The sequence below is a fragment of the Ascidiella aspersa genome, chromosome 9, assembly GCF_963924565.1.
Source record: "Ascidiella aspersa chromosome 9, kaAscAspe10.2, whole genome shotgun sequence".
NCBI classification, from domain to species: domain Eukaryota; kingdom Metazoa; phylum Chordata; class Ascidiacea; order Phlebobranchia; family Ascidiidae; genus Ascidiella; species Ascidiella aspersa.
Window position 1 is genome coordinate 3,274,762 of NC_139455.1, and position 13,122 is coordinate 3,287,883.

General features: G+C 36.7%; 1 protein-coding gene across 1 annotated transcript in view; it reads left to right on the forward strand.

Annotated features, from left to right (window-relative positions):
* The window catches only part of LOC146131916 (uncharacterized), a 74,298-nt gene that overhangs the window by 48,426 nt on the left and 12,750 nt on the right, over positions 1 to 13,122 (forward strand). Inside the window, exons 45-57 of the mRNA XM_083397133.1 lie at positions 3,206 to 3,285; positions 3,586 to 3,733; positions 4,006 to 4,085; positions 4,798 to 4,945; positions 5,286 to 5,365; positions 5,698 to 5,863; positions 6,228 to 6,307; positions 6,669 to 6,804; positions 7,156 to 7,235; positions 7,591 to 7,723; positions 8,024 to 8,103; positions 8,754 to 8,880; positions 9,559 to 9,654. Coding sequence (XP_083253259.1) covers positions 3,206 to 3,285; positions 3,586 to 3,733; positions 4,006 to 4,085; positions 4,798 to 4,945; positions 5,286 to 5,365; positions 5,698 to 5,863; positions 6,228 to 6,307; positions 6,669 to 6,804; positions 7,156 to 7,235; positions 7,591 to 7,723; positions 8,024 to 8,103; positions 8,754 to 8,880; positions 9,559 to 9,654 — 1,434 coding nt within the window. The remainder of the gene's footprint in view (positions 1 to 3,205; positions 3,286 to 3,585; positions 3,734 to 4,005; positions 4,086 to 4,797; positions 4,946 to 5,285; positions 5,366 to 5,697; positions 5,864 to 6,227; positions 6,308 to 6,668; positions 6,805 to 7,155; positions 7,236 to 7,590; positions 7,724 to 8,023; positions 8,104 to 8,753; positions 8,881 to 9,558; positions 9,655 to 13,122) is intronic.

Sequence of the window (13,122 nt, forward strand, 5' to 3'; positions counted from 1 at the left end):
ATTACAACACTGGGAAAATAACATTGAAGAGAAACATTGTATTGACATAATATGTTATTTGATCGCCAATCTATCGAAAACAAACTTTACAAGAAAAATTTAGGTCGACAAAACTTTTTCTCCAGCATGACGCATATTTATGGACCTCGGCGAACATGTTACCTGGGGTTTTCCGCATTCTCAATACTTGCTACTCAGACGAACTTCCCAGGAAATTACGCCCAGTACCCTAGTCGTGGCTGTGACGCAATCTATTCGAGCAAACATGGAATCGATACGTCTGCAGACCGGGACAGGGTCGCCAAAAGTCACGACTTTGAAACTAAAGTAGTAAAACTCTTTAACACATGTTTTTGTACATGGAAACCCAATGGCCACTCTGCAGGGAAATCCTAATGCAGGCACTTTTTGTGCTCGTGATTGGAAAATTTGCACTATAGAAGAATGGACTTTGGCCTTTTTTGCCTCGATTTGAAAAAACTAATGTTGCAAAAAGAGTAGTTTGTGGCCTAATTTTGAGTGGTCGGTTCTTCCAAAGTATGTCGTAATTGTTTTTTACGAACATAAGTTTCTTGGTTTGTAGATGAGTTTCAAATTCTTTGACAAGCCATGATGGAAGAATTACATATTTTATAACTTAATAGCCATTGTATTAGACAAGAGAAAACGTTTTCATATTTTTCAAACCAATATTAACTGCCAAGTCAGGATTTCAAAATGATTTGCACAACATTTGTACATAACATACTTGAGCGGCAAAACACTATCATATAGTATTTTACCTTATTTTTTGAGCGTGTGAAACCGAAAATTGCAGACCACTGGATAGCCCCACTGCTTTGTTTCCACGGCGCTAACTAGCCTCAAAGTAAAGCTGACGACATCACGCCACCACCCTTAGCTAGGCAAACAAGCGAATCATTGATAAGAACCTGATGACAAACAAACTACTGAGATGTCGTCCCACCTCGAGAGAAACCAGAAAAACAGCAGCGGGCTCCTATATAAGAGCAGGCGGGCGGCTAAAAACTTCACACTACAAGTTACTACCGACCGGAGAAGAGACTGAAAAAACTAACCTACGAAGAAGTAAGAGTCGAACTACCGAACTGCGAAATGGTTTCGCTTGGAGCAGTGACGATTTTGAGCTTGGCTGTGCTGGCGTTTGCTGATGCCAGTCCAATGGCTGTGTTGGAACCTGGTTTTAATCAGGCGGTAAGCAAATTGTGTGTTTTTGTAAGATGAAGCGTGGCTATTACTACAGTAAAGCTAATGATTTCTGTGTGGTCTGGACTGCGTTATCTTGAATTCGTCGCAAAGCTGTAAAAAGAAACATCACTTCGAGTTTCGCGAATGGTTATATAACTATCCAACCAAATATTTTTCATACTTGAAACTTTATTTAAAGCGCCTTGGAGGTCTATAGTTAGATAAGTTAAACTGACAAGAAGTGTGGCTTTATTAACTTAAGTTTTGTATTATTTAAAATTACGCGAAACTTTAGTTTTACTTATACTTGAGTTAAAAAACATTATGCGCCAAGTTATTCTGTGGAAGCAAGTGAAATTATTATTTTTAATTAAAGAGACTCAAGTTGTATAAATCGAAAGTTAAAGCGTATGATGTTTAATTGTGTTTTAAAACAGGCCGGTGAGGTGTACGATTCTGCTGGCAGAGAACGTCGGTCCGTTTCCCTGGATGGTAAGTATATAATCTTGTGTATTAACAAAAGGGTTCCTTGAAAGGCGCCTTAAAACAATCGAGAATGCAAGCGAAAATGCTTTACAGCTGAAACTTACTGCTTTACTGCTCGTAAGTAACAGGGGTGTCCGAAAATATCGGATCGAAGCCGATACCCGATGCCAAGTGGTAGTATCGGAACTCGTCCGATACTAGGGTGGTATCGGAACTCGTCCGATACTAGGGTGGTATCGGAACTCGTCCGATACTAGGGTGGTATCGGAACTCGTCCGATACTAGGGTGGTATCGGAACTCGTCCGATACTAGGGTGGTATCGGAACTCGTCCGATACTAGGGTGGTATCGGAACTCGTCCGATACTAGGGTGGTATCGGAACTCGTCCGATACTAGGGTGGTATCGGAACTCGTCCGATACTAGGGTGGTATCGGAACTCGTCCGATACTAGGGTGGTATCGGAACTCGTCCGATACTAGGGTGGTATCGATACTCGTCCGATACTAGGGTGGTATCGATACTCGTCCGATACTAGGGTGGTATCGGAACTCGTCCGATACTAGGGTGGTATCGGAACTCGTCCGATACTAGGGTGGTATCGGAACTCGTCCGATACTAGGGTGGTATCGGAACTCGTCCGATACTAGGGTGGTATCGGAACTCGTCCGATACTAGGGTGGTATCGGAACTCGTCCGATACTAGGATGGTATCGGTACTCGTCCGATATTAGGGTGGTATCGGAACTCGTCCGATACTAGGGTGGTATCGGAACTCGTCCGATACTAGGGTGGTATCGGAACTCGTCCGATATTAGGGTGGTATCGGAACTCGTCCGATACTAGGGTGGTATCGGAACTCGTCCGATACTAGGATGGTATCGGTACTCGTCCGATATTAGGGTGGTATCGGAACTCGTCCGATACTAGGGTGGTATCGGAACTCGTCCGATATTAGGGTGGTATCGGTGCCGATCTGATACCAAATTAATACTTAAGCAACTTAAACCGTGATTTGGGATTAACCAAAGTTATTCTACCTTGAAAATTAAAAAAAAAATTAATTTATTAAACTTTTAAACAAGAGCAAATTATGGCCGTATTACATAGGAAATACGGTGTTTAAACGTTTAAATTTAACAAGTTTTGGATTTTTAACGCCATGGAATAATGGAATTTTGGTATCAGATCGGACCCCGATACTTTTCGTCCAAACTATCGGTTATCGGTTATCGGAATGAAATATGAAGCACCAACATCCCTACAAATAATCAATTGATGTTTCTGTACGCACTACAATGGTTATCCGTAAAAACTATACACAGTTTAATTATTACAAATATTTTTTAAGTGTCTTACTTGAAGAAATAGGCCTACAGTGGTTTCATAAGTGCCTTAAAGGTTTACTGGCCCAAATAAGATGAACAACCATATCATAAGGACCATATAGTGATTGTAAAGAACAACATAGATCGCAGTTTGACTTTTTTGACACCCTTTTTTATTTTTAGATCGATGCCACTCATCCAGTGGTCATCCAGTCAGTGGTGATCCCTTTGAAAAACCCGGAGACTGCGACAATTTCTACCAGGTGACATGCTCTTTAGACTCTAGAGCAGGGCTTTTTTATGTCAAAATTATGAACTGTATAAGGATGCAGACGAATAGTTATGCAAAAATGTCATGTCAAAATAACTCGTGTTTTGTTTCCTATAATGAAATTTTCTTACGGGTGTTCGAATGGATAGTTGCACCATGCCATGTACGCCTATCAAAATAATACGACAATTTTTCCAATTGGCTTTTAAAATGTACCCTGTCAAGCATACCACTGCGAAGTGAAAAACTCGCAGCTAACAATGTGAAAACTATAAAAAATATTTTAACGCAGTGTTCAAACGGCTACCTGTACACGATGCCATGTGCGCCAGGAACCGTGTTTAACCCAGCGATTGGAGTTTGCGACCATCCCTACAACGTACCAGGCTGTGGCGGAACCGTTGCACCAACTGTACCACCAACTGCACCAGTATTTGATGGTACGTGTGGTTTATTTGTATACACACTACAGCTGCTAAAGGTGTGTAAAAAAGTTGAAGTAGATTATCTTATAAATTCGCAATTTTATTAAAAATAAAAGAGGCATAATATTCTATAAAATACAAACGTTTCGGCTATACCTAGCTTATGCCATCATTAGTGTTATAATTCACGTGAAAATAAAGTGATAAAACACAATATAAATAAATTATAGGTTCTAAAATTACGACTTACAGTATAAAGTCAATTTAATTAATTATTCGAATGCCAGCTGAGTGCATGGATAGCGATGGCCAACCGGTCAGTGGGCATCCCTTTGAAAAACCCGGAGACTGCGATCACTTTTATCAGGTATAAATTTTAATTTAATTTAATGTGGCCTCTATATTTCTTGTGACAGGCAGTAAATTATAATGGGAAGAATGCTAATTTTTGTTTTGAGATATCACCTATATCGAGTTTATAAAACAGTAATCGCTGCACGGTTTTTAAAGATTATCTAAACTAAAATGATTTAAAATTATGGATGATTTTTAAATCTTTCACATGAGAAAAAAAATGTGCGATTATTGTTTCACCTATAGTTTTTAATAGTTTTAAAAGCGCCACATTTGACAAATATTTTTATTGACTGCCATGATGTAAACAAGGCTACAGAGTCGGTTTGTTTTGCTGGAGTCGGACTCGGGACTCGATTAAGACCACATGTAAAACTACCAGAGTCCCGAGTCCGACGTGCGCATGCACAATTCCAAATTTAAAAACTGATATTGACGCCAGCTTTAAATCGTGAAAGTAAAGTAACAAATGGTTGATATTTTCAAACAACGTATTGTGGGTGGATTAAATATATGACACCCCTGTGAGGGGATTGCTGAAAATCGACCTTAATTGCGTTACGTCAATTTGTAAAATAAATGCTGTAGAGTCTAAGCCTGATTCGGGGCTAGATGAAATCGTACATTTGGCCGGAGTCGGACTCGGGACTCGGGAGTCGGACTAGGATTAATTTTAATCGACTCCGCAGCCCTGATAAAAACTAAGATGATTAATATTTTTACAGTGTTCAAACGGCTACCTGCACACGATGCCATGTGCCCCTGGAACCGCCTTTAACCCAGCCATTGGAGTTTGCGACCATCCCTACAACGTACCAGGCTGTGGCGGAACCGCTGCACCACCAACAACACCAGTTGATCGTAAGTATACAAGTTGGTTTGTTTATGTTCTATTACATCTCACACAAAGTAAGCAACACCCGTTTGGGTTACACTACGTTAAAATTTAACAGATAATATTGTCAGTCATACGACTTAAACTTAGTTGTTTCTTATGGTCACTTCTCTTTGAATTTAGATTAAAATATCCATGTGCAGTGGATCTCATAGAGAAAAAGACTACAGAAAAAATCAGCTTTTTAAAACAGATTTCAACCAAATTATCAAAACCTTGTTAAAAATTTTTCATCTTAATAAATTATATGTGGATGTGCAAACCCTAATATAAATAACAAGATTTTATCAATTTAACCTTTTTTTAATTTTGCAACAGCTAAGTGTGTGGATAGCGATGGCAATCCTACCAGTGGACATCCTTTCGAGAAACCTGGAGACTGCGATCACTTTTACCAGGTAAGCTTAAACTATCTGCATTTTGTTGTAAAATCGTTAAAGGTAATGTTAAAGTGGTGTAACTTAAGAAAATTCTCTATCAATAAGTATTTAACAATGAATTGGATAAAGTTATGAAGTACGAAAAAAGTAACATTACAGCAATGTTTTGTCATATACTACGCGCCTAATGTTACTCTGCCACAATATTCCCTTTTATTATTTCCCGATGAAAACAACTGCAGTAAATATGCGCGACTATTCATTTTGAACAGTTCTAACTATAATAGAATAACTACATATATTCGCTAACATGTACCAAGGAGTAAAATAACACGAATATATCAATGTAGTGTTCTAACGGCCACGTACACACAATGCCATGTGCCCCTGGAACCGTGTTTAACCCAGCGATTGGAGTTTGCGATTGGCCCCGCAACGTACCAGGCTGTGGTGGAACCGTGGCACCAACCACAACTGTGGCACCAGCACCAACAACTACCATCAAACCATTTGATCGTAAGTACAGACAAGTTGTTTTGTTTATGCTTTTTAATATCTCGTACAAAGTCAGCCAAACCACTTTCACATTTCTTTACAGTTGTGTTTTCACAAGCAACATTGTCAACCATATAACCACTTAATTTTTGCGGTTATTTTGGAGAGTTCTTTTTGCTAGTATTCTGGTAATTTAGATTGAAATATGTGAAGTAGATCTTACAAAAAACAACAGAATATAGCAAAACGCAACATCATTTTTTCGATATAAATTTTAACCAAATTTTAGCCATACCACGTTGAAACTCTTTATTTTAACATAGCATAAGTCCTTATCGTAATAAAATTATCAGGATTTTTTCAAGTTAAGTATTTTTTATGACAGCTAAGTGTGTGGATAGCGCTGGAAATCCTGTCAGTGGGCATCCTTTCGAGAAACCCGGAGACTGTGATCATTTCTACCAGGTAAAACTATGTGGAGTTGGATGCTTTTTTTATGGCAAGCAATTGTATTAGAAAATTGTAGGTAGGTAAAACATTAAAAAACATTGTGGAAACATCAGTAAGCAACAACGTAAATGACTGTCGCCTAATTAATTTATAACAAATAGAAGCAGAAATATATCAAACATTCAACGTAAGGAATCATTGATTGGGTATTATTTTCATTCATCTTAATTTTATTTTTTTTTTAGGTTGAAAACACGTAAATGACTCATTCTTGTTTTTTGACAAATATTCTAACACCAATAAAACTGTTCATATTTAGGACGTGTTAATAGCTAACATGTGACAACTACTACGAAACAAAATAATTTAAATGCAGTGTTCAAACGGCTACCTGCACACAATGCCATGTGCACCTGGAACCGCCTTTAACCCAGCCATTGGAGTCTGCGATTGGCCTTACAACGTACCAGGCTGTGGCGGAACCGCTGCACCACCAACAACACCAGTTGATCGTAAGTATACAAGTTGGTTTGTCTGTTGCAATACATCTCACACAAAGTAAGCAACACCCGTTTGGGTTACACTTCGTTAAAGTGATTGAGAATATTGTCAGTCATACCACATAAGCTTTTTTGTTGTTTCTTTTGGTCAGTCGTCTTTGACATTTAGATTAAAATATGTGCAGTAAATCTCATAAAGAACCAGAGTAAAGCAAAAATCAGTTTTTTTTCGAGATTTTAACTAAATTATAGCCCAAACCTTGTTGAAATTTGTCATCTTAATATAGCATATGTGGATGAGCTAACCTTAACATAAATAACAGGATTTTATCAACTTAAATTCATTTTTTAATTTAATGACAGCTAATTGCGTGGATAGCGACGGCAATCCTATTAGTGGTCATCCTTTTGAGAAACCCGGGGACTGCGATCACTTTTATCAGGTAAACTTAAACTATCGAAGTGTGTTACCTTTGTTCTGCATTTTGTTAAAAAATCGTTATAGCAAATGTTAAAGCGGTGTAACTTAAGAAAAAATTTCTAACAATAAATATTTAACAATGTAAGTGGATAAAGTTTAATCACCACTTTATGAAATACCGAAAAAGTAACATCACTGCAATGTTTTCTCCTACACTACGCGTCTAATGTTTCTCTGTCACAATATTCCACATTCATTATAGCTTAACCTCAGTAAATATGCAAGAATATTTCGTTGAACAATTCTAACTATAATACAATAGCTACATATATTCGCTAACATGTTAGAAGGAGTAAAAAACGCATATATCAATACAGTGTTCCAACGGCCATGTGCACACGATGCCATGTGCCCCTGGAACCGCGTTTAACCCAGCGATCGGAGTTTGCGACTTTCCCTACAACGTACCAGGCTGTGGAGGAACAAAACCTCCCGTTCCTCCAGTTAGCTGTACGTATAAAATTCATTTCTTTTTTCCTCATGCGTTTATTTTCCACGAAATCGCAATTTTAATAAAAAGTTGGCTACTAATTGTGCACTATTCTTTTAAATATACGACCTCAATGTGCGAAAATAGCTTTTCGTATAGTTGTCGATAAAATGTGTTCTAAAAAAAAATTATATGTTGAAAATTTTTTTGTATGTTGTTCATATAATGTGTTCTGTTGGAGGGCACAATTCTGTTGTTAAAAAGCATAACAAGCTTACCTAAAAACCTGTTTTTAACTCGCCTTACCTTACATTTTTAAGGTTTGTGCTTCGACAAAGATTTAAAACCGATTAGCACAGGCCCGTTTGAAAAGCCAGGAGACTGCGAACATTTCTACCAGGTAACCTGCTGAAATTATTTCTTGAAATTTTTACTGATTGATATAGCAGCACACGTATAATCGTATATGACCTTCAATACCTTCTATAGCTTTTATGTATATGATGTAGATTAAACCAAGTACAATATTTTCCCGAAATTGATTTGTTTAAAATTTAGATGTTACACCACAAATATATTTAAATCTTGTGAACGCCACCCGTATCTTTATTTGAATGAATTTGTCCTTCTATCTATATAGTAATAAAAATTCATAAAAGTATTAAACAATATGACATAACGCTACCTCAACAAATAAAACTCAAATTCTGTACTACGTGTCGTATCGTTGATTGACAGGCCAGTGGTTTAATATTTCACACACAAAAATCCCAATCGTATGCCATTCGCAATATCCAAGCATTATTATCGCAGATTTTGCCAAATTTGGGGGTTGCTAGCATAGACCAAAAAAAGAGGCGTTACATCTCTAATATAGTTAAACTTTTTCTTTTGAAATTGAAAAATTAGTCGAAAACGCAATTGAATTAAAGTACACATTAAACTACATACTAAAACACATATGCCATAGGTTCCGACTACTTCCAAACGTATAGGACTGCGCATAAATTAAACATCTTGGTAAGCTAAAACCACACTTTTTGTTTACAGTGTTCCAACGGCTACCTGCACACAATGCCATGTGCACCTGGAACCGCCTTTAACCCAGCAATCAAAGTTTGCGACTGGCATTACAACGTACCAGGATGTAGCGGTGGTACGTCACACCCTCCATCAGGTATGTTAGTAGGTTGCTGCTAATTAACGAAATACAAACGCAAACCTATGCAGTATGTGTATCTGGCAATAAGACACGCATTCCAGTAACTTAGCCCGGTATAAAAAAATGCAAATGATTATGCCGATTCTTTACCTTTAATACCAATGTTGCTTGAGTAAATACCAATATTTTAACTGAGTTTGTAGTCAACTTTGCTGTCTATGTGCGTTCATTTTAACTGTTTTGATATTTTTCTTTAATATCCCCAGAAGATTTATATATATATATACATATATATCTTGTTTGCCGTTCGTGGTAACTACCTTCAGGGGCGGACCCAGTGGGCTTACACGATTTCAGGATCTCAGTTGGCCATTTTCGACTAAGAACAGGATATTTTCTTCGCCTTATTTGTTTTATAGCGGGTCACGACGTTTCTTAGGACAAACGTTGCTAATTTCCCAAACTATTTTTGTTAAAAGAATACTTTTGCGATAGAAATTACTGCATCGGGTGACAAATCATCGCTAAAATACCCATATTAAGTTTGTTTTGGATAGACACCGATACCACCCTATTATCGGACGAGTACCGATACTAACACTTGGCATCTAGTATCGGCTCCGTTTCGACATTATACGATATCTCTAGTGATAAGGATGTGTACTTTAAATTACCAAAGCGTTTTATTTTTAGATTCTTCTATGTGCAAGGGCGGCAACGGAGAACCCTTAAGTACAATCCCGTTCGAAAAACCAGGATCGTGCCACGAGTTTTACCAGTGTGGTGCCGGTAAGGATTCAAAGTTTTTCTTTATCGGTTTGTTCTGGTCCACCTAAGTCCGTGCTTCTCAACCCATATACCACGACCATTGTTTGGTTGACGTTTAATTTGATTGACTCGCCTACTGGATTAATTTATTGGTATTGGTTATCAGCAAGATTTCTTCAAATTTAAAAAACAAAACTGCGTAAGTAATGAAATGACTAATACAATATAAATTCGATATTCTTTATGCTATTCGATTATTTGTGGGTTGCTCAATTTTCTTAACAAACAGTTCGATGAAGAAAATCTTTGCTGTTAAGCTTCTAGTATTTCGGTCGTCGCGAAAAAAGTCAAGCACTGGCCTATTGTAAGATTCAAAGTTAAACACCTTAAAAGCAGGAAATAACAACATTTTTTTGGTGTTTTTCTTCCTTCTAGGAATTCTCTACACCCACAGTTGTCCGCCTGGCCTTGTATTCAATCCATCGATCAAAGTGTGCGACTGGCCATTAAAAGTTCCGGGTTGTTAGGGCCTCGCTTTTCTGCATACCGGTACTTCAAATGTAAGTTACTGCAGTTATTAAGTTTACCAGTGTTGTAATGAGTTAAGTTGACTCGACCTAAGTCTACTTAAGTCACTATTTTTAAATGACTTGACTAAACTTAAGTCTTTTGGACAATCAACTTGACTTGGACTTAAGTCAAATTGGACCTATTACTCAAAACAAAATTTAACAATTTATACGGCATAATCTATAAATCAATATGACCCAAAATACTTGTTTTAAAGACAAATTTAGGAATCGTTACACTGGCGAAAAATTTACTTTCAAACATACCAGCCTCAATATAAAAAATACCTTTTTGCTACTGAATTCCATCTTTAAAATAAAATGGAAATTACAAGTTTACTTTACATGTACAGAAAATGTAATGTGTGAAAGCCCAACATAAAGTACGCTAATACCTCATTTTATCTCTCGCAGAAACAGCAATCTACGCCAATTCTATTACGCAAGAGAAACATCATGATGTCTTCTTCGAAAATGTCAAACTGTAGTCTTGATTTGCAAAACGTGTACCATTGATTAACTTTAAGTGAAATTACTGTATGCAAGCTTTATTTGTGCTTCAAATTCTTGGAGTTGATTTTTAACCTATATGTAACCATACAATCGATAGAGAATGTTTTACTTTCTACAAACGCGCCTAATTTGCCCGAAACAGTACCTTTAATCGCAGTTCCACCAAAACAGCACTTTTATAGTAATATCATAAATTATTTTCCATTTTCCTGATTGTATGTGCTTTTAAGTTGTTTACTACTTCAATAAATCAGTCGCTCCGTGAAACAATTTTAGCGATAAATACATTTTAATGATTGCAAACTATGTAGATCTCATCCTATATGCTCTTGTTTTTACGTTTAGAGCTGAACTTCCTGTATTTTCATTTTCGTAAATGTAGCATAAATGTTTAAGTGTATGTGTAATTAAATGAGACTTAAAAATTAGGCAATTTAATTAACACCAATTGACCGCGACTTTTTTGTTAAATTATAGGAACCGCACATTTAAGTCATAGCATAACGTAACATTTAAAGGTGTAGAATGTTGCGAATTACAACCAAAAACGTGTATCCAAAATAAAACAACGTGTATACCGCGTGAAGTAAAAAAAACACATTAAGCCTATTCCTAAAGATTTGCGTTTTTATAAAGCAGCTATACAAATGTCATTGAAAAGGCGTGTTTCCCATGGTGATTTTTAACCGTGCTAAGATTGAAAACATAACTATATATGACGAGAGGAGAATTGTCGCACTATAGTTTAAGTTGCCAAACAAGCCAACTTGCAAAGGACTAGTCGTGATTTAATTAAATGTGTTTTTACACTTCAATCTCACAACTTGGTTAGTAAAACCAGCGATGTATTTCAGTTGAAAATGCCATTATTTCCGGTGTTCATGCAAAATTTCTAAAACTAATAAATTTCTCGGGAACATCCGACAATTGTTCAGGGAACACTAGTGTACTGCGGAACACCGGTTAAAAATCACTGCTATATAATTTTTAAAATTCAACAAGTATTTTATTTTTTTTGTATTGCCACGTAAGTACCTAGTGATTTGTGGTTAAATTTCTCTCTATCCAAAGTTTAGTTTAGTGATGTAATATCTTCATATATATAAGTATGTATGTATACCTACGCTAGAATCGTCATTGGCTTCAGAAAACAGCAGTCTCTTATTTAGTGTTGTTAACTTTAACTTAAAATATATAAAGTCCAAGCCGTGAATAGCTAGTTAAGTCAATGCTTTATTGTTTATTTCTACTAATATAACAATCAAGCCCAATAAGGTCCGCTTGGTACAAAATAGCATGGTTTCCGTTAAAATTGTAATTTATTTGACCTTTTTGTAGCGCCACTTTGTGTAAGTGTAAGTCGAACTTTGAACAAACATCTGTTAAGGCCGTTAACCCGCCAGCTCATAAGTGTAGGCATAAAATTTCGTCTTCCTCCATTTGAATAGGCCTACGGTAAACATTGTCACGCCATATTAAGCGCATTTAACGGGTAGTTTAAATTTAAGACTTTTTTTGTGTGTTGCCCTTTGAGCTACAGGGAAAATGTTGTTGATTGGAATTGCTACTTTGAAATGAACTTTGATTTTTGCAAAACGTGATCAACGACATTTACATTCTGTCTCGAACTGGGGTGATTATATTGTAATTTACGAGATCTGCCGTAAGCTCAAAGTAAAAACAGGGTTGTTCCTAAGCAAAAATTTACACTCGCCAGTTGGGCGAGCGGTAATCAATCAGCACTCGCCCGGACGAAATACCACTCGCCAAAAATATGCGGTTATTTCTTGGGTTATCGTTAACCTGACTTATGGTTTCTATACGTAAACATTAGTTTTTATAAAAGTCTGGTCGTTTATTTCCATGCATGGATAAATACATTAATGACCCATAAAGCAGTTTACGCTTAAAACAATGTTTTTTAGCGAAATATTCGCAATCTTTAGTGAAAAAATAACGCCATTTTTCTAAAAATGCTCCCGTGCGCGCTCTCGTTTTTTCATATTGTGACATTTATTTGCTTGAAGGACGTTTCACCGTAGGTTGCTTCGCGCCACAAACAAAACGCAACATTTTGCCTAACACTATAGTTACTGGTTGAACAGAAAACACTGACAAAATTGTCAAATTTACATCTAAACCATTCATTCGAAAAAAAAAAAAGAAAGAAAAGTTAAAAACCACATGCACCAGAGGTTCTGTGCTGCGCGACGCCCTATAGTGGGTCGTTTCAATTTTTTAAGGGTCTCCGCAATGGTTCGGTTGTATCTTAACGTAATTCCAATAAAAAATATTTTATCTCATAAAAAAATGTTATTTTTTAAGCTTTGGCTTGGTTGACCGCTATTAAATTAAAAGATCGCAACACATACTTACGTAGACTAATTGCTAATTATCAGCTGTAGTT